The 27,383-nt window shown below is 46.5% G+C and overlaps 1 protein-coding gene across 2 annotated transcripts in view; it reads left to right on the top strand.

The window, feature by feature from the left end:
- VIT (vitrin) overlaps positions 1–27,383 on the top strand; it is a 93,637-nt gene that overhangs the window by 55,883 nt on the left and 10,371 nt on the right. For both annotated transcript variants that reach the window (XM_045828795.1, XM_045828797.1), the window contains 4 exons: positions 4,581–4,637; positions 9,713–9,757; positions 11,343–11,405; positions 15,096–15,243. In XM_045828795.1, coding sequence (XP_045684751.1) covers positions 4,581–4,637; positions 9,713–9,757; positions 11,343–11,405; positions 15,096–15,243 — 313 coding nt within the window. The remainder of the gene's footprint in view (positions 1–4,580; positions 4,638–9,712; positions 9,758–11,342; positions 11,406–15,095; positions 15,244–27,383) is intronic.

Here is a 27,383-nt window from a genome sequence, read left to right as displayed (position 1 = left end):
CCTAAGTCATGTTTTAGGTTTTACCAACGTCCAGTTTATGGAATCAGTCTTAGTATTACCTCCAACAGAACCTTAGGAGCTCCTCGATAATCCGGTCTTCAGTTTCTGTGTAGCCATCCTGGGCTAACCAGTGCCTCCCTCACTTCTGAAGGTCTGCTGGCCAGGGGGCTGGAAAATTCCACCACTGAAGTGCCACTGTTGTCTCAGCAATTTGCTCTAAATATCTCCCACCTGGTGCCACCGTTTCCTTCAAGCAGGAAGTGCTCAGAACTTGATCTCTTCAGCCTCACCTCCATCTTCCAGATGTTACGGCCACACAGCAATGGCCCTTCCTCCTCTGTGTCAGAGCGTCGCTGGCTCTCACTCCATCTTCTCATTTAACAAATACGAACAGCACCCTCAAGGTGTTACCCACTTTCCTAACCGTCTTACAAATATTACAAATATTAGCCTCTTAAATATTACAAATATTAGCCTATTAAATCCTCAGAGCAACCCTCTCAAGTAGATACATTACTTTCAATTTGACTGATCCACTGTATCAACGAGGAAACCAAAGAGGGGGATGATGGTGAGGAAGCTAGCCCCAAATCCCACAGCCAGGCAGTGGCTGGGATTTGAACCCCAGCAGCCTGGCCTTCCTGTGACTCCCCTTGCAGGAGGCTTCCCTGCCATAAACCAACACCTAGGCACTGATGAAGTGTCACAGATACAGGGCCTGACCCGCCTCGACATGCAGGGGGTGGGTGGCAAGATTAGAGAGTATTAGACACCCTCAACTCCCACCACAATTAAGAATAAATAATGGAACGTAGATAGTCCGGGCTTTCTGTGTGCCAGGCAACCTGCACGCATTATTTTATCTAATCTTCCCAACAAGCCTATGAAATAGAGATGATTATTATTCCATTCAATGAACAACTCATGGAAGAAGCGATGATATAAAGTCCCCAAATGAAAACACCATAAAAATAATTGCTGAAATACAGTAGACACTCCCCCACCATCCTGTTCGTGTTGGACTCAGGCTGATACAAACACAGGCACCCTATGCCTGGCAGCAAGAGAGAAAACACTTAGGAAGCACGCTGGGGGGCAGGGGTCCCATAGGCAGACGTGTTCCTTTCTCTTAGTTTTAGGCTCTGGACTTGAGGGCCCTCGATTCGTTCAAAGATTTTTGAGTAGCTGAGTAAGTTTTTGTTTGCTCCTTCCTGGTGTCTCCTTAGAGGACACCAATTTTTGCATAACACGTATAATTAAACATGTAGCGTGTTTGCTTGGCTACACTGGAAGCTTGGAAACCCTGCTACAAGTTGGGCCTGTGCTTATGGAAAACCTCAAGCAACTTGAAGCAGTGGCTCCCAACCTGGCAAAGCTTCATTATTCCTGGCCTGGGGACAGGAGCCTTGGACGACAGCCTCCCCGCCTGTCAGCGTTCCTTCTTCATCCTCGTCCAGCGCCCGCACCCCGGCTGCCCCACAGACTGCTGGACCCGTACTCCGGGAGCAAGCGTCCACGCAGCGTGCCCTGGAATTGCTAAGAAAGGGGCCAGACCCAGGACGGTGGAGGGGAGGAAGAGAGGACTTTTAGCAACTTGTATTGCCCACACAAAGGACTTTCTTCAGGACAGAAGAAAAGTGAAAATTGATGTGTGAAGCCCTACATCTTTTTATCATAACAACTTTATTGAGATACTTTCACATTCCATACAGTTCACCCATTCAAAGTGTACAATTCAATGGCATTTAGCATGTTCATGAAGTTATGCAAGCATCACTACAATCAGTTTTAGAACATCTGATCACCCAAATAAGAAACCCTGGACCCCATCGCATCACTCACTAGGTCACACTAATCTCTTCCCACTCCAGCCCTAGGTCACCACCAGTCTGCCCTCATGAATGCCTGCCTTAACCTGTGGCTATAGGTGTTTGTTGTAATACTCTACACCAACTATACTAAATAATATTCAGTTTACAAATAACTCCTTTGTGTCTTCAAATGGCTGGAAATATTCTGCCAATTATAAGAGAATAACTCTATTGCTGATAGCAAGGGAGTTGCTGTTATTGTATTTAGCAAGGGTGGTTTTTTCTCTTATTTTGAGTGTAGTCAGAAGATTTGAGAAGTGACTTGGATAAGGGTGTTCTAATTCACTTATTTATTCAACATATATGTATTGAGTGTCTACTATGTGTCAGGCACTGTTCTGGGATCTTGGGCTACTTGGGTGAACACTCCCCACCAAGACCCTGCGGCAGATCACTTCGTCCTAAGACACCCGAGAAGTGTGCAGCTGGGACAGGAGCAGCCTGCATTCGGGGTCCGTGAGTCGCCTTTGCTCTACAGCGAGGTACAGAGCTGCCTCTCAGACAGGACGTAGGAACTGGGAGGGATTCCAGTAGAAAGGAGAAAGTGTGTGGCAGGGAAAGACAGGAGAAGAGGACCGAGGTAGGTGAAAGGACTCCAAGGAAGCCAGGGCTGGACACCAAGGCCGCAGAGCCCCCTAACTGATCCACGAATGTGCAAAGTTAGCAAGATATTGAGAAAAAAGCCCAAGGCTGGGGGTAAGGAATCCAAGAGCCAGAGTGACAGAGACCTCCTCTCCCAGGCAGGAGTGAGACTGTTCTTCAGGATGAGGTGCTATTGGCACCCACAGGAGCCAGGAGGCCACAGAGCTGTGTCCCAGGGCCCGGGGGTGGTGGGAAGAGAGGGGGCAGAGGGTAGCCTAGAGAACCGTATCTGTACACATGCTGAGGAAAGAGCTCTGGAAAAGATGGAAAAGATTGCCTACCTACAGAGTCAGCTGAATTTACCACAGGTCTACAAGGTAGAGTGTCTATTCCCAGCATTGTTTCCCTGGTCAGGTTCATTTTAAGAAGCTCCATTGTTGCCTCATCTGATGTAGCAAATTACATGCCTCCACCAGGAAGGGTAGACCAGGGAGGGAAGCAGAGCGCCACCTAGTGTCAAGGCACGGCGATGGCTCTGATCATTCACCTTTGCACTGCACCCTCTGTCAAAGAGCAGCTGGAGAGAAGGAAGTGGTGAAACCTGGGGCAGGAAGGGGACCAGCATCTGTAACTGCCCGTTCCTTCCTCATGCAATTTCCCTTTCCACCAACACTTATCTCATCTCTGAAAGTTTAATTTCCTTAAGGTGTCTGGGGAAGGTTTTTCTTACAATCCAGTCTTACAAATAGGAAGACAAACATTCCAAAAGAAAAATGGGTGAAGGTCATGGCCAGGCAAGCCAGAGTGGAAGAACTATAAACGGCCAATAAATGTTACAGGAAATGGTCGACCTCACCAACAGTAAGATAACTGCAAATGAAGCAATGTGTCATTTTTCACCAAATTCACATTGGAAATTGATAATTCACAGTTATGGCAGAGTGTGGAAAAATGACCCAGGATTTGCGCTCACAAAAAACATATTCTAAGGGAATCGCCAGCCATGGGTGAAAAGAAGCCGGGACACAAATGGTGTTCATAAGAGAAAACTAAATGGAAAAGAGTTCATTGTCCACCATCGGAGCAGTCAAAGAAGTCATTACACAGCTACTAAAATTGTGATGACGACACACACTTGCTGACAGGAGAAGACCGGCCTGCGACACATCGTGAGTTCAAAGAAGTGGGCTACAGAGCGGCACGGGAGCCAGTGTCTTGTGTGTCACTGTGTGCTGTGCGTGAGAACACTGCGTACAAGACGAGATACGACACCCTATACCAAACTATACACCAGTATAGACTGTGTACTCAACACCAGGGATTGCACTGCAGGTGATTGCTCACTCTCCGTAGCACGTATGTTTACAGTGAGCATGTGTCGTCTTTATAATTAGACTAAAGCTATTTTGAGTTGTGTCTAAACAATTGGAACAAAGGCAAAGGGAATGGAAAACTGATGGCAGGTAGATTTGGTTGCAAGAGAAGCTGATGGTTTTCCATGACCTCTTATCTTTCCCACTCCATGAAATTTGGTTCTTTCCCTCAGCTGGTTTTTACATGATCCTCTTTCCCCCAAAGGGATTTTGTGTCTCTCTGTACAGAATCTCCCATCTCCTTTCTCCTTTTTAAAACCTTGCTTCACACACATTGCCCAATAAATAATGAATGCTGAAGCGTATTTCATTCTCTCACAGAGTAATTAAGGATAACCCATTGTGTACCTTTAAAAGTGACTGAACACTAATGCTATTTGCCTCAGTGCCATGTTAACACCGTTTAAGCAAATTGCTAACTGTTAAGTGACATTTGTATTGAAGGATTGCTTTAACCTCCTCAGGAGTGGCACGGTCGAGGAGAATTATTGTAATGATGATGAAGTATAAAGAAATACAGCTTTTGTAAAGGATGTGAAATACAAGGGTTATTATTACCTGGAGTTTTCATTTAGTGTTTTGAGTTAAATTCTGTTCTTTCCATTTCAATGCCTCCTCCGGGTAAGGTTCAGACCGCCCAAGGACAAGCTTTACCTTGGTTCTGGCCTTGGTAATGTCTTCTAGGTTAGAGCATGTAAAGAATGAGAACAATGAGAGTAAAATTCATGCTCTGACCGGTCAAATGTCATTACAGATCTCGGGTCCACCATCACCTACCCAAGCAGCAAAAACAGCCCCTGTGCCGACCCAGGTAAGAACCTGAACTCACCTTTCTAGCTACTGATGAAAGCTAAGCTTGTTTACACAAGTTCTGTCTTTACAAATCCTAGCCATATGACTTAAATTTGGACAGAGAGCATTAAGCCAGTTATGCCAACAAATGACATGGCTCAAGGGCCCAACTTGTAAGGAAACTTGTAAGAAAAGTAAGGAAGCCTTAAATAAGTAAAGCTTTCACTCATCGCCATTCCCGGGAGGCAATTCTGGGGGCTTGTGATAGGAATTCCTAAGGATTCAGTAACTAGGTTCTTAGAAACCTGAAAAGGGATACTCTCTGGGGCTTATACTTCAGGAACTAGGGTAAAAGAAAGAGAAATTTTTATCATTTCCCAGGAAGGAGCAGAGCTACGTTTCCCCGGGTCCTTCTATGACGTGGGGAATAAAATACATTCTCCTCCAGGATTTCGCCTATGAATCCTGACACTCCCTGGCTCCCCTCTGCTCACTTCTGTGCGCACCCCTGCAAGGTTCATCCTCAGCACTGCGAATGCAAAGGGATGAAGCAAGTTCTTTTGATGTAGTTGAAGCCTGCGGCAATTAGAAGGGGAAATCGAGTTCACTTAGAGGCTTTCTGCTAACTCTGAGCCCTAAGCACATAGACTTGATAGAAGTACAAAATTCCCTTTGCAGCCACGGGACATTAGGATCGGGGCTGGACCTCCAAGGAAAAGAGACTAGTGTTTCTTTTGCTAGGGGATACCTGCCTGTCCTCCACATGTTGAAAGATTCCTAGAAACTGTAGGTTCTCTTTTGCTTTGATGCCAGATTGGAGCAGGGGCTCCATGCTGTCCTCAGACAGGGCTAGCAGCTTCTACGAGCTTCACGATTGCACCTTTGCTAATGTACCTGCTGTCATTCTGGACAAAGGGCTTAAGAATCAGATCCCTGGGCAGGGCAAGGACTCCAAGGCCATTTTAGGCCTTAATAGGCCCAGGGGACTGCTCAGGCAGCCAAGCATGGGGCACTCCTTCCTCCCATCCCCTTGGCCAGGATCTCAGCCTCCTCTGCAACCCCCCAAAGTAGGGCCAACCATGGAGAGCTCAGCAGACTTCCAAGGAAAAATGTGAACTAAGGCATTTTCATCAGGGGGCAAAATAAGGGAAAGGAAGCAGGCTTCTGGCTGCACACAGATCAGCTGACCCTGTGCAATCCCCTCAGGTATCCAAGCGCAGGATTCTCCAGGAGCTGCTTGCTATTCAGGGACCTGCCAGAGCGGGGTCAGCCTGGCCAGGCTACCTGCTGCTCACCATCCCCACTCTACTTCATTTGCAATCACCTTCCTCCCCACACACTTCTGGCCTCAACTCCAGGCCACCCGAGTTTGCAGGCAGGCCAAGTTGTTTTAACCTCTAGAAAATGTCTCTTGGCTTTGTCTGTTCTGTGTGTTAAAGAGATACCCAAAGAGATGTGTGCTAGTCCAGACACCTAACGGCTCCCACTGGCTTGGGTTTGCTGGAGAGGCCCCCCAACCTGGGCAGCCTGTGCCCTCACCTTGCCCATCCCAGAACAAAGCACAAACACCCAGACACACCACTTGGATCAGACACAGCTAGGGGAATGGTTGGCAACAAGACACAGTACCTACCTCCAGGTCCTACTTCTCACTGCCCAGTGACCTGAGATGGCTTTCAGCATGTGCCCACATTCTCTCCTCTTAACCACTGGCTCTCTACCGTTGAATAAGCCTCTCTCTGTTTCTTCTCCCTTCTCTTCATGCTCCCAATAATTACACCGTATTTCCCTGACCCGCACAGATGCTCCCAGCTCCTTTTTTACCCCCTACCCACCCACCGTTGCTCCCTCCACCATCCTTACTGCAACTTTGCTTCCCTGCAACCTCAGACCTTTCCACAAAGTCCCAGAGAGCCCTTGACTTGAAGCCTCTCCTAATCCGGACGCCCCACCCCCTACTAGGTCCTACAGGTGGAGGGAAGCCTCCCTTGCACACTGTGAATAAAGGCAGCCCCCTCTGCCGGACCCTGCCCTCCCAGCAGACCTCTGGGCTGGGACAGCAGCCACCTGTGCTAGTGTAGCTGCTCCTGCTGTTTTCCCGGGAGGAAGTAGGAGTGGTATGCTCCCAAAGACTTCAGTTACAACTAGGTGACTTTTCCCCAGAGCCACCCTTTTGCCGTCTGGCTTCATGGTACCATGAGCTCTGTTTGATTAATAAGCTTCACTGGCCTGGAAACCTAACCATGGAGTTAATGTCGTTTCCATGAAAAAAGGCTGCCAGGTCCCAAACAAACATGCCACACCAAGCTCTGGAGGGTAATACTTTTGTAAAGCTGGGCCTGTCGACTTCTCTGCTGTGACAGCTCCTGCCCAGGACCTCGGACTGTCCTCAGCGTTTTCATGGCCACGGCTCCCACACAGCAGCACCTGCTCTCTGTGTGCTTCCCCGTTCACTGCAGCAAGAGGAAGTTCACAGGAAGTGTGCAGCCCTCGGGGCAGGAAGCCAGGACCCACAAGGGGAAGTGTGGAGACTCTCCCAGATGCCTCTCAGATGCCACCCCCTCCTAAAACTGCACCCCAGGGGAGTCACTGGGGAGAAACCAGAGAGCGGAAGGGCCACCTTTGCTTCTGTTCCGTCAACCTACAGGCCATGTGTTGCAGCTCCCACTTGGGTGCCTCGCTGGTGGCTTCCAGATGTGCCGGGAACGGAAGGGGCTGTAACCAGTGCAAAAACATCACCGGGGTCTTAGAGCGGGGTGGTTCGGGGCCCTCCCATTGCAGGTGGCGTGCCAGGAAGTGAGCTCTTCGGCGGCCTAACCAAGTACCCGGAGACACTGCAGCAACACTGACTGGTCATGAGTGATACACAGATAGTGGTTAAGTGCGGGCTCAGGACCTGCCTGCTGGGCTTGCAGTTCAGTCCGCCACTCCCTGGGCAGCAGTCTCCTCATCTGTGAAATGGCGTCATCGCTGAACCTGACTCCACGGGCCCTCGTGACCTAACCTTGTCACGTGCGTGGTCAGTGCCCGACACTAAGTACGCTCTCGGTAACAGTAAATGTTAATGGTTTCTGCATTTTCACCCTCGAAATCATTCAGAACCAATACTCGTCTTAGACACTGACTGCCTCTATGATGTGATCAAGCAAGGGTTGTTACAAAATTAATTCCCTGTTTTTGTAGGAGTGCCTCCCACTGTTCAGAGTGAGTTTTAAAACGTATTTCCCACCAGGGGAGGCAGGGCAGGACAAGTCTGCAGCTTCAGCTTCAACAAGAGAAGACTCAGGATCGGAAAGGGCAGGCGAGTCCCACAGGTCCCCAGCTAGTGTCTGGTAGACACAGGGCAAGTCTTCCCATTTCTCTTTTCCACACCACCCTCGTGCCCCAATGAAAGACTACAGATTTACTTCCTTCTCATTGCAACCGAGTCCAAAAACACCAAGTCTCAGCTGTCCAAATATTTTTCAGCCCTTGGCTTTTTGGATAAAAGTGATTTGGGTCGAGCTTGTCCCAAGTAAGTGGAAGTGCCACCAAATAGGACCAGCTCCGAGCACAAGAGCAAGAGGCTTGGAATCCCCGATGCTGGGAAGCTCTCTGTCTCCTGCTGAAGCAATATGGCACCCAGCATCTTAATTCTCCGTTCCATCCAAGGGTGCTGAAAGCCTTGGGCAGCACCTGAGATGTCACCAGCACCTTTTTGTTTTGTTTTGTTTTGTTTTAGAGAAAGGGCAAAGTGCATATTTTCTTACCAGTAGGTGGCAATAGAGTTCAAAGGCTAAAGCAGCAGAACATTTAAACATATAAATCATAAATATTTTGAAGGTGGCGATCCTCTCGCCCGGTCTGCTAATGTTATTCACAAAGGAATTAAGGTTCCCAGAGGGCACGTGACTTGTTTAAGGTCACAGGACTGGCTAATGGCCGAGCTAAACTACACTCAGCTCTCACTAATGAACCAGAGTGTGCAAGGGCACAGAGTGACTTTCCAGATAGCTTGGCATCTTAATCATGTGGAAAAACAATAACTTTTTTTGAGTGTGTTAATAATTCTAGCATGACGTAACACTGATGGTCTTTAAGAAATCGCACAGTTGATTATGCCTCAGCTTTCGGCTTTCTGAGCTGGAGGTAGGTGGAGGGGAGGGGTGAGGGAGGAGGAAGGGAGAGAGGGCCAGAAACAGCTGTTTTGGTGTCCTTTTGAGACTTCCTGACATGTCTGTGCTGCCTCAGAGCCCCTCCCAGCCGCGATTCCCCCAAACAGGTCAGGGACTGTTGGGCAAGAATCTCCCCTTCCCGAGCACCCTTTCTACTTTACGAGCACCAGAGTGTGTGTGTGTGTGTGTGTGTGTGTGTGCACACGTGTGCACGCGCATGTGGAGGGAGACAGGGGAACATGCAACATTTACCGCAGATAGAACGCCCGGTGCCACTCGCTTTATTCTGCAGAGGCACACAGGGAGAAGCGGAGCCTTAGGAAATGAGTGCCTGCTCCCTGATGGGGCCACATTTCCACCGTGTAATTTCACGGAAGAGAGCACAAACAGGCGGGTGGGTGAGACAAATGTACCTAGGATGATGTTGGGTACACGCTGTGTGCTTAATTAGTGTGGAGGGATGGATGGGTGGATAAAGATTTCAGATGCATACAATGAAAAAATGTTCTCAAAGTCTCAATACTCCAAGAAAGAATGCACTACTTTGGTTGTATATGTAATGAGTTCCCTGTCTCTGGAGGTATTCAAGCACTAGCCATCCGCTCATTTGGTAAGGATGTTATAGAAGCATGCTGGGGGTTTGGTTTGGGTTGGATGACCTTTTAGTTCCCCTCGAATCCCAGGATTCTCATTATTCCATGATTCTTGATGCACAGTGAAAGAAAGAACAGGGCAAAGATGTTTTTGTCTTTGGCTTCAAGACCTTTACATGAGAAAATCCCATGCATCTCAGGGTGCTCCATCCAAAGGGCTGGCCCCATGCCCCTTCACCAGACTTTCCGCCACAACTGGAAACGTGACCATCCTGGGAGCTCATGTGAGGGATTCTGCTGATTTCATGTAAATAACAAGTTTGTTTCTTTTTTATTTTGAAAATCAGGGGACAGGGACCTGTGGAAACCTGGACTGGTGCTTTTAGATGCAGGTAATGATACAGCCCAACCCCCTCACCATGACTAGATCAAGACACGCAGTGTTAGACTAGGGCATCTAACAACAGCGGGCGGGGAGGGGGGTGCCCAGAGGCAGCTTCTGCCTCCCAGACGGGGGCCTGACAAGCACGCAGCGGGCAGGTTGGGACGCCCAAAAGGAGGCCTGGGGTAAAGGGACAGCACTGGATAACAAAGGAAAAGCAAACTCTGAAGACCACATACCAGAAGGGAGTGAGTGCCCTGCTCCCAAAGTGGATTCAGATCCTCACTCCATCTGTAAAAGCTTTGCCTTCCTTCTCTTCCCCTTTATTATTATTATTTTTTTTTGTAATGGGTATTCAGGTTTTCCTTTCCCCTGAATGAGTGCTGTTCACCATTTACTGCGTGAAGTGCTGGAAACTCCAATAAACACGGCCGTCCAGCTCTTGGTACAAGGGCAGATTTCACTGATAGGTGGGAAACGGAGGTGGAGCAGGGGACTCGGGCTTCGGACTCACATTTCTTCCCCTACCTCCCACGTGGAGCCCTGGGCAGCCCCTCTGAGAGGCTGCTGGCTGAGAAATGCCAGTAGACACCCAAAGTGAAGTTTTCAAATGATGTGAGGAAGTGGGATGAGCAAGCTGACCTTTAATGGGGAGATGAAATCATGTGCTTTGCAAATTGGAAAAACTAACAAGCCAGGAGAAAACTCACTGCAGCCAAGAGTGAGCAGAACCCCCAGCGCCTTCCTTCACTGCTGGAAAGTCAGGGGGTGGGGGCTGGGGCAGGGAGTTGAGCATCCTGAAAACAGGGACACTCCCTTCAGGTGTGGTTCTCTGTCTGTGAAGCTCATTGGCCTTACCAAGCCTAAAAGCATTCTTACGTATTGTCTTTTAATTCCTTACATGATATATGTGTGATCTTGGCTCCCATATAAACAGCTTCCAAAAGAAAAAAAATCCCTGAGGCTGAAATGCAGCTCATACACACAGCTTCTCAAAGCACAAAACTCTTGTGCATCTTTATCTCATACCTCAGAGGGGTTGCATCTGAGACCCTCTTGTTTGTTTGATTTACTTGTATCTTCTTTGTTCCCCTCCAGTTTGCATCCAACCTCGTTAGATGGTCCTCCTCGTGTCTCACTCATCTTTGTTCATTGACTCAACCACCAAATGTTGGTTGAGGACCTACATGTGGTGGGCACAGTGGAGGTTTATATGATGAGCGAGGCACATGCCCTGACCTCAAGATTTTCAGAATTTTACAGAGGGATAAATTATACTGGCAAAGCACTTAACATTGGCAGATAAGGACATGAAACCTCAAATAGAATAAGTTAACAGGCATTAGGAAACAGGACTCGAGTCTTTTGATTTCAAGTCCCTGTGAGCACCAGCAGAGGACTGTGTCTTTAGTGGGCTGTTAGTAAATAGTAATTTGTTATTATCTCTTAAGATGGGGGTGGTGTGGAGACAACCATTACCAATAAGCCAAGTGCCCCCTGAGCTTGGTGTGAATATCAACTATGTCCCATCCCCTGGGTAAGACCAGATGCTTCCTATTCTCTCCAGTCACCAGAAGTTTTACTGCCCTCTCCAGGATTTGTTCCAAAGGAAGAATTAAGCACACAGTCGTTGGACCCCATGTTCCAGGGAGATCCAAGTAAGTTAATTCACAACTAGAAACCCAGAGTGGCTCTGACATTCGATCTGCTCTCTCCTCTCTACCCACTCACTCCACCCAAACCCTCACCCTTCCACCGCGGATCTGGTATCTCCTCCCCTCTGTCACTCTGTTCTAAGGGGAAAGGGAAGGTCTGAAGGATTGACACTCTCCTTCACGTGGATGTGCATGTGGGAGAGAGGATCAGATGTTTAAAGTATCACTACGGCAACAGGATGGGATGCAATGGGGAGACAAGGGTAGATGAAGAGAGGAGACTTGCTGGCCAGCAGGGACGGTGGTCCAATGGAGATGAGAGTAGAGCTCAGAGTTGAAGAGATACAGGCAGATTCAACAGATACAAAGAAGGCAGAATCTAGAGGGTTAGAGGAGGAGGTGCGAGAGAGGGAGCCGTTAAAGATGAGTGGAGTGACTGGGGCAGAGAGCACTGCCATGAGGGCTACTGCGAACAGAGCAGGGCGGGGGCAAGGAGACCACTTACGTCTGCCGTCCTCTGCAAGACATTCAGGGCAGTAGACAGTTGACTACCCAGACATGACTTAGAAGGAACAGCCCAGCCAGGAATTTAGAATTGGAAGATGATGAGCTATGGTTCAAAACCAAGGCTATGAGAACAGGAAATGTGACCTGGAGAGACAGGAAGAAGAAGAAACAGGGGGCTTAAACTTGAAGAATTTTAATGCTAAATAGGTGGAAGAGAAGCCGCCTGAGGACACAAGAAAGGAGGGACCCAAGAAAAAGAGGAAAACCGGGAGGGAGTTGGGTGTGCAAGCCAGGGAGAGCATCGGCAAACTCCCCCAGAAATTCACTACCCATCAGCCACCTTTGGGCTATGACAACCTCTCTGCGCATGAGAATCACCTGAAGACATTTTTAAAAATTAAAGATGCCCAATTCTTGCCTCACACCTACTGAATCTGACTCTCTCTATCTAGATCTTGCTATTATTCAAAGTGTGGCCTGGGGACCAGAAGTATCGCCACCACCTGGGAGCTCGTTAGCAATGCAGAATGCCAGGCTCCACTCCAGACTTACTGAATCAAGTAGTGCCTTTGCTCACTAACCCTGAAGAAGCACAGCCCAGAGGGATTCGCAGACATCTTTATTTGTTGATGCTGCATAAGCGACTGATATTTATCCAGGGTTAAGAAACACTGGCCTGATGTATTTATATGGCCAACACAAAGCATTAATCTATAAAGTGTACTTTGTTGGAGGAAACCAAAGCAATTAAGAAAATTGGTAGATTGATTCCTGTAGACAATATATCTTACCTTTTCTTCCTAGTCCTTCGATGTCTACCATAATAAATCGCTGATGCTAGACATTTCATAACCCAATCTCCCCTTCAGTATTGACATTATCTCAATATGAGAAAGCCACTAGGTCCCAGTGAGTACATGCTCTGAGATGGAACCATTGCCATTAGAACACTCTAGGAAAGGGGGAGCAAAGGTGACCCCAATATCAGCCATCAGGCCAGTAGGTGAAGAGAACTAAGCAAATAGAAAACCACCTTGCTTTCTTAAAACCTGGTTACAAAGTGAACATGTCTATCCTGAACACAGTCGAAGATGTAAGAAATAAGGAGAAAAAATGGTCTATGAAGAACCAAAACAGAGGCTAAAAAATCCATGTATTCCACTTCATTTAAAAAGAAAATCCCCTTTGGTCCTTACTCTAATGAATAGTTATTTTTAAAGTGTTCATGTTAAAAGGCATATTGAACTACTCAGCTGACATCTGGAAGGCAAACCCTCCGCAGGAGTGCTTCTCCAACTTGAATGTGCACTCGAATCACCTGGAGATCTTGTTAAGATGCAGGTCTAACTCTATACAGCCTGGGTGGAGCTTGGGAGTCGCATTTCCAGCAAACCCTAGGGGACCGGTGGGCAGCAAGCCCTAAAGTACACCACTGCCATCTGCTGGCAACAATTTGCATTGCAAGCCATTTGGGGTACAACCACCCAATGAACCATAAAGCAGTTCTGCTTCTCTTTTGCTTTATCCCAGGCTTTAGTGGCATCTTTAAACTCTACTTCCTGATTTGTTTCTTCCAATCCTCATCTCAAGGATCATGCTTAGGCATAGGCAATTTGGGGGCAGCAAGGACAGGGGAAGCCAGCTGAACAGGAAGAGTCAGCAGGCACTGTCCTGGCAGAAAGGAAGTACAAGCTCGCAAGATCTGCTGATGAGCCGAGTCACCAACTCCAGAGGGAGTGGAACCAGCCCAGAGAGGTCCCCGTCACAGCCCACTTCTCTGCTTTAGATTGCCATGAAACATTACAAAAAATAAAGCACATGTTCACATGTAACTCTTCCCCTTAATCTGCCAATTCTGTAATATCACCCTTTACTAACTATTTCTCATCAATTCTGCTTAAAACTGTGTAAATTCATGTCCATTTCTTGCTTTCATTTAAAAAAGAAAAATGGACTGTGGGAGCAGGGGTGGGCAAAGGGAGAAAAATTGGGACGCCTGTAATAGAATAAAAGAAAAAGAAAAAAAAACTCACTGCCTACAGGGCTTCTCCTCCGGTCACATGGAACCAACACAACACGCAGTGGAGGGACCAGATGCCCAGAGCAGCCTCATGGGCAACCCTGCAGCCGCTCAGACAGATCCCGGCTAGTCTGGACTGAGTGCCGCCCACACACCCACAATACCCCAGCCCAGAAGCTCCTAACTTTACTGTCTCTCTTTCTTCTTCTTCCCCATCGAACTTGGTTTTGAAGTATTTTGTCTCCCAAATTGCAGTGGTTAAATAATTTATTTCTCATTTCTTATTAATCAAAGGGCTAGATACCTCCCAATAAGAACTTTTGATCAGCACTGAATAATCCGTTTTATTATCCTGCGATGGTATCACTTCAGCCAAGAGCAAAGAAGACACTAACTTCTACCAGTCATAGGTGGTGGTCCACAATCTCTTATAAGCGTTTGAAAGGTTGAAATAGCTCGCAGCCCCACCATCCTCCTCTCCTCCATCATAACCTTCATATATTCGCAGAGGTCCAGAGGTACAGACTATAACTTTCCCAGTCATTATCACAACTAAAAGAAAGGAGAAAAATCTACCATGGTTACAAACAAGAACTGACATCTGTAGATATATGTGGGTAATTTCTATGGTTGCCTTGCCCAGAGAAGTGAAGGAGAAGATTGGTAACAATTTCTCATCCTGTAATTCCTGCCCCTCAGCATGGGCTTTGCAGAATTTTTCACACCTTTATAAAGACCCTGTGCATAATTCTAAAAAGTCAGAATGAGTGTGAAAGACTACAAGCTTCTGGGAATCAGTCCTAGTGAATGCCCATGTCTGGGGTTCTGCACTTAATATGGTCTGAGCCCAGGAAACTTACTGAGGCCCTTCCCAAACTTGACCGTGAGGTCCCTGCTTCTGGCGGAGTCTGGAATTATGGCTGATACAGAGAATTCTAAAGCAGTTATTGTAATAAGTACTAGCTCACATATCGGAGGACCTTGGTGCCCAGTGAAAATCTGTTATGGGTGTAAATGAATAAATATACACTGCATCTTGCTACTTCTTTTACTTTCTTTTCTTTGAATCTCAGGGGGCTCTGGTGGAGAAAGAGGGGAGTGAGAGAATGCACAGGTAAATGCAGCGAGAGATAATCAGAATAATAGGGCCTTTTTTCCTTCCTCAGACTGCAAAGTTGACTTATCGTTTTTAATTGATGGGAGTGCGAGCATTGGCAAACGTCGATTCCGAATCCAGAAGCAGTTCCTGGCTGACATCGCCCAGGCTCTTGACATTGGCCCAGCAGGTCCACTGATGGGTGTTGTTCAGTATGGGTAAGTGCTATTCTGAATTCAGAAACCAAGTAAAGTTGCATGCTTCATTTTGTGCCTCAAGTAATACCAACACATCCTAGAGCACAGATTCATTCGCTTCCATAGTGCTAATGTAAATGAGAGAAACCGAAGCAGTTCAGATGCCATCTGAGAGATCTGAGACTTCCAGAAGGGACAGATTAATAATACTTGTAAGTAAATGGTAGTTGTGCTTGTGACTGGCGGAGGGTTTATGTGGGTGTTAGGATCTCTGGGTTCAAGGGTGAGCTCAGCTGTGAGGCCTTGGGCTAGGCCTTCATCTCTCTCATCACCAGTTTCCTCATCTGTAGATCAAGGTGGATGCCTTTGAACACTGACTATTAGAGCATTTGTTTGAGGGGCTGCACCCTGTGCTCCTACATGTAAGACGCCTAGACAATGTGGTCCTTTAGGATGAACTCTCTCTTTCTCCAGATAACCTTAGGTCATTGCACTGGTGGTGGAAAAGCTCCCCAGGCAATGCGGAGACTGGGTGGGAAGGGGAGTAGCCCCCATCACTCAGCTGAGCACCAGGTGTCTGTCCCCAGTCTATTTTATTTTAGTTAGAATAGAAATTCAGGGTTCATTGAGTGACATCGAATCTCAACTTTTCTCTTATTTGGGATAACAAGTCAATCTTATTTCTGGTATAAATAGGTTTCTCCTTAAAACAGATATACAGATATTGACAGATAACAAGCAAACATTGAAAAGGCCAGGCAAACATGAATTTCAAATAATAGGCCAACTTTTAACCAACAGACACTCAGGGCAGGATAATTATCTCACTTTCCTCAAAGGACTGTCGGACCCAACGTGACCCCTCCTTCCCCAAAGATCTGCGGCTTCACCTTGAACTGGAAACTAACCTAGACCTTGGTGCCTCTTGCTCAGAAGCTGCAACACAGCTGATTTGCTCCTCCTGAACAGCAGCAACGTTCATGCCTGACAATACCCAGGGGGTCTCTAGGCCTTCAGACCTGTCCTGAGGACTTCCCAGAGCAGCACTGGAACTGAGATTGCCATATTAAAGACACTAGAATCCTTATTTTTGAGTTGTCAAAAAAAATAAGCAAAAATGCCTCATTTGCATAATAACTATCACAAGTATTTTTAGAATTAAATTCCAATAACGTGTCGTACCATCTTCTACTCCTGTGAAGAAAAATTAGTAGATGAGTTAACTGACTTGTATATAGTTAGAGTCAAATATATGAAAAATAACCAACTGCTGCAAATGTCAACTCTCAATGTCAAATGCTCTGTTCTGAGGATTTTATATAACTTGAAATAGGAAAATAAGTGGGGTTTTTTGGTCATTGTTTTCTTGTTTTCAAAATGTCACCCTATTTCACTCCTGTGTCACTTTTCAAAGATAGAAAATGAATAGCGAGCTTCTCCAGGGAGGAAATGGAAGTGTTTTAGTGCCAGATGTCCCCGGTCAATTTTATTGGGGGTTCAAAGCTTGCTGTGTCATCTTGCATTAAAAATAGCTGCCTTAAAAGCTGCATATACCAAAGCTTACAGCATAATATGAAAATAAGGTGATAAATATGTCAAGGAAAAGAAAAATGACAGCAGAATAGTGTTGTGTGCTGATGAGAAAGAACGTGGATGAAAGAACAAACATAGCAGAGAAGGAAAAATAGTTCAAGACTCCCCTCCAAAATAAACCCACAAAACCTTTTCCCCACATTTTCCTAATGTGATCACCATTTACAGCTAAGAGTTTACCTCCATGCTTTCCAATTCCTCCTTCTAAAAATGTCTTTGCTACTTGTCTTTTTTTGTTTTTTCCCTACCCAAGGGCCTTATTAATTTGGAGCACGGAAGGAAAATGTGTCTGTTTTCACTCCCTCTAGTGCTCATAAAAACTAATCGATCATCTTCACCCTCCTACAGCTACAGGGTGGAATGGGAAGCCCAATGCACTGGTGACAGGCCGCCTTGAAATCTGGCCTGAGTCCTGCTGGGTGACCTTAAGCAAGTCAGTTAACCTCTCCATGTAAGTGCTGCCATCTGTAAAGTTCTGGGGCAGAGCAGATGATTTATCGGGTCTCTGCCAGCCCTGGCATCCTGTAACTCAGGGGCTGGCTCTGTACTCAGAAGATATCCAATAAATGAATATGTCGGGCTGGCAGACTGGATGAGCCGCCTCTCCCCTGCAGCCTTGGGTTCCCATTAGGTGGGACGATCAATAATGGAATGATGGCATGCACTGAGTTTACACATCCACCAGTGGGATGTGGGGAACAAAACAGTTTGGCATGCGGCATTAGAAGTGTGTGATGAGGCCAAAGGGGAAATCCATGCACCCAGCAAAAATTGCTTTTGATTGCAGCTGTCTAGTTTGCTTGCCTGGGATTTCCCCTCTGATCCTTTCTTTACCAAATGGTCTTGGTGCACAGAAAGGAAGGCAGTGGGGCAGGAAAGGGTAAGGAGACAGAGGGAGATGCAAAGATAGGGCCTGTGTTTCTGGAAAAGGAAAAGCAGGAGGAGCCAGTGCTTGGCACACTGGGAAACTGAGTCCTCCCATTGTATTCGGGGTTCTCTCTGGATCCCGAAGCCCACTCCATGACCCCTGTACACTGGGGACTTAGAAGCTCCTGGTGCCACCTCCTCATGTTACAGTGAGGAAATGAGGCTCTAAAAAGCCACCCCCTCAAGAACAAGTACTGGAACGGGAGACAGGTTGGGCAAGAGCTGGTCAAGGAGAGAAGCCTCTGTACCTGGCTTTTCCCCTCCTCTCAGGCTTCTCGCCTGCACGAAACTACGGAGGCCGCTGGTCCTCAAGGCTCCCCAGGAAGGTCCCTTTCCCTTGCTTTCCCTTAGGAAAGCCAAGTCAGGATTTAAACTTTCATGTCTAGATTGAGACTTTTAAATTTAGAATTGAAAATACACTAACTACTAAAGGGGAAAGAAAGGCAAGTCAGAAATAAAAATACAAGAAGTATAAACATGGTCTGATGCACCAAATGCAATGTTCATTCCACATTCTGATCCCTAAGTAGCCTACACACCAATCTTTTGGGCATAAGAAACAGAAAACCAGTCCTGGTAGCCCAGGGGAAGGAAGGCTGAGGTCACAGGACTGACAGAGCGTGGGTCATTCTCTCCCTCCTTCTTTCCTTGCCTCTCTTTGTCTCTCTGCTGGTCCACTCAGTTCTCCTCTCAGCAGACTGGCATTGTCCTCTACCAGGCTCTTGGTTTCTGCTTCTTCTTAACTTCCGCTTGCACTGACTGTATTCTACCTCTGGCCCAGGCCAGGGGTGAGCCACCACCACCGTGATGCTAGCATACTTCCTCTGCCACGTCCCCCCTCTCTGCACGTGCAGAGGCTTGTAACCCCCAGTTACGTAAACCTCTCAACAACCACAGCATCCTTTCCACAATCATCACCTGCCCCCTGTGAGAGAGGCTGTGTTTGAAACCGACTCAGAGAGGCTGGGGGACTTTCCCAAGCACACACAGTTAAGTGCATGACCGCCGGGAAGAGGGCAGATATTAAATCTTGGGTTAATCCCTAAAATGTCAAACAAAAGGGGCTTCAAAGCAGAGATTTTCTCACCTGCCCAGAAAGCTTCTGATAATGGAAGCTTTCCACCAAACTGAGGACCGCGACACTGGACTTGAACAAAAGGCCAAGGATCGAGCCCTTGTTTTGCCCACACAATCTGCTTGAGAATTACGCAGCCAACAGCTCGTGATTGCACTTGATGCCAGCAGGAGCACTGAGAGGCAAAATGAAAGAATAGGCAGAGCAAGTAGCTCTTAGATGAACTCCAGTAAACAATGAACAAGGCCCAGCAGCCTGCGCTGTAGCTGCAGCCCCAATCCACAGGATCGGTGGCCCCTAGACCCCCACTGTGATCTCACTTTAGCCCCCAGGCCGGCATAAATGCACATGTTCTTTAGAACCGTGTCATTAACCTTAGGATATCAACATTAGGCAATAATTTAGAACAAAGCAAAATGTGGGCGTTTCTTCATTAAAAAATGAAGTAGATTTTCTTTCTATTTTTGTTGGCTCATGATTCTGATAGTTGTCCTGTGTTTCAGGGAGTGGCCCTGAGTTGGGCTGCATCTCCTTTCTCTTCCTCTCAGCCCCAGACTGAACACCATCTGCCATGCATTCACCTGAGCCTCCTTTCTTGCCCCCAAAAGCAGAAAGGATGCCCAGAGGCTGTTGTGGACCAGCCACCAACTGTGGGACAATCAGAGTGGAGGGAAGAAGTGAAATGCCAGGTCCGGTGTGGGGGGCAGAATAACAGCCTCCCCGCCCCCAGCCGGCCACGTCCAAATCCCCGGAACCTATGATGATGCTTGCCACCTTACTTGGCAAAAGGGACTTTGTAGGTGTGATTCAAGTTAAGGATTCTGAGATGGGGGAGATTATCCTGGATTATCCGGGTGTCCTAATCCAATTACACACTTCTTAAAAGCAGAGAGCCTTTCCCAGTTATCATCAGTCAGAGAAGATGTGCCTGTGGGAGAATGATCAGAGATGTGATTGCAGGCTTTGAAGATGGAGGCAGGGGCATGAGCAAGAGATGCAGGCGGCAGGTAGAAGCTGCAAAACACAAGGAAATGATCCTCCCCAGAGCCTTCACAAAGGAACACAGCCTGGACACCTTTGTTTTAGCCTAGAGACATCCAGGGTGGACCTCTGACCTCTGGAACTAATAAGTATGTTGTTTAAGCCACTGAATTTACAACAGAAAGCAAGTACACCTGGAGGGAGGACCATTGTGTCACCCTGTCTTGAGTCTGCACCGGGGCAGGGTGCAAGGGCCCAGGCACAGAACCCAGCAGCAGGAGGGGGGCCAAGACCCCAGGACCACAGGGCAGGGAGGGGCTGCCCACCCTGACTTCACATTGGTACTTCCCAGGGAGCTTGTAAAAGTGCTAAAACCTGGCCCTCACCCAAACCTATTAATATTAAACCAGAATCTGGCAGATACCCAGAAGTCAGTATTTTAACCCGTAATTGCAATCTCTAGCCAAAGGTTGAGAGTCACCAACTCTCAAGAGGGGAAGGGACTGCTCAGCTCCCTAGGTACAGAGTGGCAGCACCCGCCTGGAACACGGTCCTCACAACCCCACCCAGTGCTATTTTTGCCCCGTCAGCCTCCTTCGCCTTCACAGCAACTCACAGGATCCCAGAGCAGGTGCCGGTCTTCTGCCTGGAAGGCTCTCAGGGCCTAATGGCACATGCAAAGACCTCACTGTGCCACTTCTCTCCTCTCTGAGACAGGCAGGCGAACCCTGGAGCCACACTCCACAGAACAGTCTCCAGGCTGAATGAGCTATGAATCCAGGCTGAATGAGCTATGAATACAGTTTGTGCAAAAATCTTATCCTTTTTCTATTCCCCACCATGCAGCTTTCCCAGAGGTACCAATAACAGAAGGACTGCACTTGACTTCCTCCACTTTCCCTCAACGGCTCCCCCTGGACTCCCACAGCATAGGCACGGGGCTTATCCCCAGGCCCCCTGAGACCATTCTCCCCAGATCTCTAGATGCAAAGACAAGCAGATGGTCACCGCAATGCACATTAGAACCACTTGGGGAGCTTTTGAAAACTTCTAGTGGCCATACCAAACCTCAGATCCATTAAATCAGAATTCCTGAGTGTGGCATCATTAATTTTTAGCGCTCCCCAAGGGATTCCATTGCGCAAGCAGAAAGTGAAGGCACTAGTATCATCTCAGGCCTGTGCTGTCCTCCAGTGAATCCTGGGCCCCTGGACCGGCGCCCCCACCTCCCTCAGGTTACCAGTCTAGGGGTCCCAGGAGCTCCATCCCCCTTCCTCTTCTCAGCCTTCCTCTTCCCTGCTGTACGCTTCTTGTTCATCCTCCTCCCTTCCTCTTGTCACCAGCTACTCCACGGCTGATGTTCATGATTCTTACAGCATCCTCAGAGACACTACTACTTAAAGTGCCATCAGGGAGGCTGTTAGAAAGGCAGGATCTTAGCCCTCACTCGGATCAACAGAATCAGCACCCACATTTTAACAAGGTCCCCCAGGTGAGCAATGATCGGATGAGTTCAGGAAGCCCTGATGCCACGACATTCCTGTCCCAGCGCTTACCGAGCCCGTGACGTGGCTACAGACCACACCGGCGAGCCTGCGTTTCCTCCCGGGTCAGCAGGTTGCACACCCACCTTTCCTCAGGCAAGAAGAGGCATGCAGGTTCATTTTTTAATTTTTGGTGGATGGATGGAGTTATTGTTACTAATTATTTTTAAAAAACACTCATCTAAAAACTAAATTCCATGATAAGTCCCAGCTCTCCATCTCTGACCCCAGGAAATGTGAGAAAGGGCCTGTGTCTTTTCACAAGGGCCTCTGGGCCGGCCCTACTGCTCAGCCCTCTAAGAGTATGGGGCCAAATAATTTTCCTTTCAGCCAGGCACCGCCCTCCAGGGCCCAGTCTGCCACCCAGCCTGCAGCTGCTGGCACGTCCAGCCCTAGGACGTCTTCCTGAAGTCGTAGGCACAGTTCATCTCAGCAAAGGGTCTACCCATCACATTTTAGCCATTAAGAAAGTTAAAAGAATAAATTAAATATTTAGATTATCTTATTATACCCTTAAGTTGACATCTTCTTGAAGGAAACAATTTTGAAAGTTTCTTGCCATAGGGAATAATGAGTAGTTAATACATCTCTGCTGGCACACAAATTCATTCAAGAAGCTCATTTCACGGAGCTGAACGCACGGTGGGGCAAACCAGCAGGCTCCGGGACCTGAACCAAATGGGAGCCTTCGGACTGCCAAGGGGCCTCAGGGGGCCTCTGGGATCCAGGGCTTCCCGAACCTTCCTGAGGGTCATTTTCAGCTGGATCCTTTGTTTATTAAAAACTTCCCAGAGCCCAGTCCGGACATACTGAACTGAGTTTCTTCCAGAAGGAGGCCTAGTGATCTGTGTAGTTTAATTAATACCCCAGGCAAGTTTGATCATCAGGGAGGTCTGAAAACACTGATATCAGCCCCAGGTCCCTACCCGCAGGCCCCCACGCGTCCTGAGAAATAACCCATTTCCTACAGGTGTTCTCTCTTTCTTCTTGAACTTTTTCTATTGCACAAATAATCCCTTTACATGCGAAGCCAAATTCTGGATCTCCAGAATGTCTCCTCATTAGTCCTAACTCTTCTTCCAAACATAAAAACAACTTTGTATTTTCTCTTTGAGCTATAAACTTCTTTATTTTTTCTCTTATTTTCAAAGGAAAGCTTTGATGGTACTAAGAAAAAAACTGTGTTTTCCTTTAATGAGACCTTATAATAAAATTATAAATTAAAAGGTTATTTACATGAAAACGTAGTGGTGCACTTCTTTGAACATTTCAAAGTCTATGCCTCTGAAAAGTAGCCAGGCTAGGCTGTCAGGCCATCAGCCCATATATCCTGAAAAAAGGGCACATACACCATGTGCTGGGACCGAGAGCTGCCACAGCCTGCAGGTAAAAGACTTATCATTCATTCCTATGATTTCATTACAACTTAATAAAGATTTATTGAGTGTTTCCTATGTACCAAGTACCATGCCGTTTGCAGGGGATAATGAGGTAAAATGAATCTAAGTGGTTTGATCACATTTGCCTCTAAGTCCCTCGGTGGATGACCTGTGGTTTTTGCCCCTCATCATAATTTTAGCAATTGGAAAGAGTTTCAGAGGTCCTCTCATCCAAACTTTCAATCCATTAAAAGTAAATAAATAAAAGTGATAGAGATTCTGTTCTTCAGGATTTCACCATCAAGTATGGGAGGCAATATTTTTAAAAGAAATAACATTAAATAAAATTAAAAGCATCTATTCATTGGGTATATGAATAACTCATGTGTCTGCCTCTGAAGATGGATTCATCTCCCTCAGTGACGTCACAGAAGGAGAGTGTGATCTGTGTGGAGCTCAGAGACAGAGTGTTCAACTCCACCCGCGATGTGCCAAGGGAGGAGAGGACATCTGAGCTTTCTTTCTTCACTTAGTTACTCTACAGTTGTATCTGCTACCTCTATACAATCAGTCCTAGAGACAGGCAATACTGAGACATAGTGCTTCCTCTCAAGGAGGTTACTGCTGATCTTCATAGTTTACAGATTCCATATTTACAAAAACACCTACTCCCTAAAATTTATTTGTAACTCCAAAATCAATTCCTTGTGGCACTTTCAGTCGTTTCTAGACATGCACCAAGGGGGTAAATTTTGAGTCCCTCAACACACACATTCCCGGAGGTCAAACAATGCCATGCTCTGCCCTCTTGTTGCAGCTCTCGTCCTGTAACCAAGTACTCTTCTCACAGTCTGCTTAATGCCACTTTTGATTGCACTTTTACACTTTTCTCTTGGTGATTTCGCTATTCAAAATGGTCCCCATAACACAAGTGAAGGTGGTCAAAGGTAGAAACTTGCGGTTACGAAATAAATCCATCCCAGGGAGGCAATGTGGAGCACGGTGACTATAGTTAACAATACTATAACATATACTTACGAGTTGCTAAGCGAGCTTAAAACTTTTCATCACAAGAAAAAAAATTGTAACTGTGTAGTGATGGATGTTAACTTATCGTGGTAATCATTTCACAATATGTACATGCATCAAATCATTATGTTATACATCTATAACTAATGAGTGCTATGTATCAACTCTATCTCAACTCTAAAAAACTAAACAAATAAAATGGCCCCTAGTGCAGCGCTGAAATGCAGGCTAGGGTTCCCACTAGGAGAAGGTTGTGACGAAAAACACGAGTGTTGGACAAGTTTCCTTTAGGCGTGAGTTATAGTGCTGTTGGTCATGAGTTCAAAGTTAACGAATCAATGATTTGATACATTTAGAAAAAGAGGAAATTTGCTGATCTGTATGTGAGTCTGCTCTGGAAAGTGCTAAAGTAACATCTATAGTACATGTTGAGGTTATGAAAAAGTGGCTGAACTTATAATTTCATGAAATGATAGCTGATTTAAAAAAAGAAAACATAGTGTATAGTACTGTGAGGCTGAAAGCCCAACATATTTATGTTAGCATTACCCAGCATCAGGAAAATGTTAAACACATTTTAATTAGTGTTTGATTATACAGAAATATTGCATGCCATTAATTATTTGTAAGAAACATATATTAGGTTTCTTCAGACAGAAATATATATAAATCAGGTTTATGTATTGATCTATTGATGCAAATGTTGTGACCAGAGGCCCACAGGAACCTAACCCTATATTTCTCCTAGGAGCAATGGCTCAGTACTTGCTAATTTGATGTTGCCAGTGACTCTATAGAACATAACTATCACACATAACAGAGACCCCATCACTTACATAGTATAGCAAAGAGACAGGTAATCAACAATTGCTCTACAAAGTGATCAACATTAAGGTAGTGCCCACACGGGGTTCTGTGGGACACCGTGGCTGTGACAAGGTGACAGGGTTCTACATTTAAATACCTTTTTTCTAAAAGAACTTGTGAAAGAAAATTTTATATTTTTGCTTTTTAAATTATTTATTTATGAGCAACACTTAATTTGCGATTAGCTATGATTTCACCTTCAACAGACATACTCAGGAAATCTTACAAAGTAAGGAAATCTAGCTGAAAAATAATTTCCAAATGTAATTAAAGTTTTATGAGTTAAAGTTTTTACAACTAATGAAGTATAGTGTTATTTGGTAGACAATTACATATATCTTATGGTAAATATCAATTTTGCCTTTTCTTATTTTATAGCCAATATTTTTTTTTCAAATTTTTCTTTTGGGTCCTGAAAAAGTTCATATTTTTTTGTCACCAAGGAAAGATCCAGACTTTATGGACCCTGAAACCTATGCGATTTGGGGGTTTCTTTCAGAAAACATAAAATTACAAATACAAAATTGGGCCCTTTAGAAGAGGTATCAGTATTATTCCAGTTAATCTGCCTCTGCTCAGCCCTGCTGGATAAAGCACTCTCTGCAGAAGCCACTCTGGACACAGGCATACCAGGCAAGAAGCTGTAACAATAGTTCAGGAAAGAGTTAAGGTGCAAGTCCAAACTTGAGAACAGAAAGAAGAGGAGAGATACAAGAGATATTCAAGACACCCATCTGACAGGACTTGGCCCTGGATGAAGATGTCAGCAAATGTCAAGAAGGCTGGGATGACTTAATAAGTCAGAAGAGCGAATCCAGAAGGGGACATGGGTGGTTGGGTGGAGCACGTTTAGGAGGTGAATGACTTCAGTTTGGGAAATATGAAACCTGGGGTGCTGGCGGACCACCCCCAGGTGCCACAGGGTGCATTCCAGATGGTAACGTATGGAAGTCATTGCATGTACATCTGGGGTTCGAGAGAGAGGACAGACCAATGAGCATGGGATAGCTGCTGGCAGGTGAATGCTCGCTGCAGCAGACGGGATCTCCCAGGGAAAAGCTTAATTTCGGAGGCATGCATGACAGAGACAGCACCCTGGGGAACACGGGCTTTTGGAGGCAGAGATGGATGGAAGAAGAAAGAAGTATTTGTTTCTTCAAAACTTTGAAGGGTACCTGCTGGTACCACATACTGTGCATACTGTTGAGGGTTAGAGAAAGCTGAGTCCAGCACAGGGGTTGTCACCTGGGGCTGGGGGGTCAGGGCAACAGGTAGCTGCAGCTTGGAGGGTGAGCAATTGCGTTTTCCAGATTAAGGAACTGATGAACAAAAGCACAGAGTGAGAAAAATCAGTGAAATAGTGAGCTCATTCTGAGTAGAATGTAGATATTGAGAGACAGAACAGAATAAACATGATAGGTGGGAATTAAATTATGGGTGAGTTTAAAAGCCAAAATAATGAAGTTTAACAATAGGAGCCTCTGATGATATTTGAGCAGAGGAATTATACGGTCAGAGCCGAATGTGATGATGGGTTCTCTAATAGTTATGCACACAACTAGCATTGCAGAGACCAACACTCTAGAGGCTCTTATAGAACCAGCAAGAGGTACGGGGACCTGAACTCAGAGGGTCACCACAGAAATACTGAGGAGGGAGTAAAAGTCAGTGATCGTATATAGAGGAATTTACGGGACTTGACTGACAGGTACTGATAGGTTCCATGAGTAGGCAAAGGTGGAGCCTGGGAGGCAAGTAAAGCTTTTACTGAAATTGATCTGCAGGGATAAAATCCTGTAAGCCCTGGTGCCCAGAGGGAAAGCGACAAACAGACATCACTGTGATTCCTCCTCCCTGCGACCCGTGTGTGGGTTGTCTTAGAGCAGCCGCAGTTCACAAGGCTTCACACTGTAGGTTGATGGTGAATTCAAGTCTGTTAAATGCCCATATTTCTCCACTTTACAGTTTGCTTTATTGTTTTATTTTTTCATCTTAAACTAGAACTTGGTTTTCATCTGGTAGCATTTCACCTTGTTGGATTTTGCCCAACATCCACTTTGATTGAGCTTGTTTTCAACCTTCCTTTGTCTTCCCTGATGGTGGTTGCTTTGGTTTTGTCTTAGAACCAGTCTGGCTTCCCGTATTTATTAATACTGTGGAAGACTGAGGGGCACCTTTAGAATTCTCCTCTGACATAGGTGACCTCGAGATAGCTAGGAAGGTCAGCAAATAGGGACGGAGCAAGGGAAGGAGGGAGGGAAGCAGAGAATGTCTCCTCCCAGGCCCCCGGAACTGGCTCCTCGGTGACCGCAGTGCCAGGTCCTCTGAAAGACTCGCAGACTCCACTGGAGGCACCTTCGACGTCCAATCTGGAGCTGCCTAAAGCTGCTTCTTCCTGGATCCACTGCCGGTGTTTAAAAGGCTGCTTTTAAAAGTCTCCTTCACCTTTTCCTTGAGGACTTAGCAACTTGCAGCCAGGACCAACCACATAATTTGCAGGGACTCTATCCAAAAATTATCAAGAATTTCAAGATGGCAGTACTAGAACAATGAAGCAAGTGCAGGCTCTTCTGGAATATAGGGTCCCCGTGTGACCGTAGAAGTCACACTCCCACGAACCCCTGCCCTTGGCTGAGCATCGGTGCTTCACGAGATGGGGATTCACTGCACATCTGCAAGTCACCCGGGGTGTGGACACACACACACACCCGGCAGCACCCCCATCCCACCCTGCATGCCTTCCACCTGCTCACAAAAGCTCTTCCC

This window comes from Phyllostomus hastatus, unplaced genomic scaffold (genome assembly GCF_019186645.2).
Source record: "Phyllostomus hastatus isolate PE091 unplaced genomic scaffold, TTU_PhHast_1.1 phas_scaffold_78, whole genome shotgun sequence".
NCBI lineage: Eukaryota > Metazoa > Chordata > Mammalia > Chiroptera > Phyllostomidae > Phyllostomus > Phyllostomus hastatus.
Note: the sequence above shows the minus strand (reverse complement) of the source record. Positions and strands in the feature narration are given on the sequence as shown.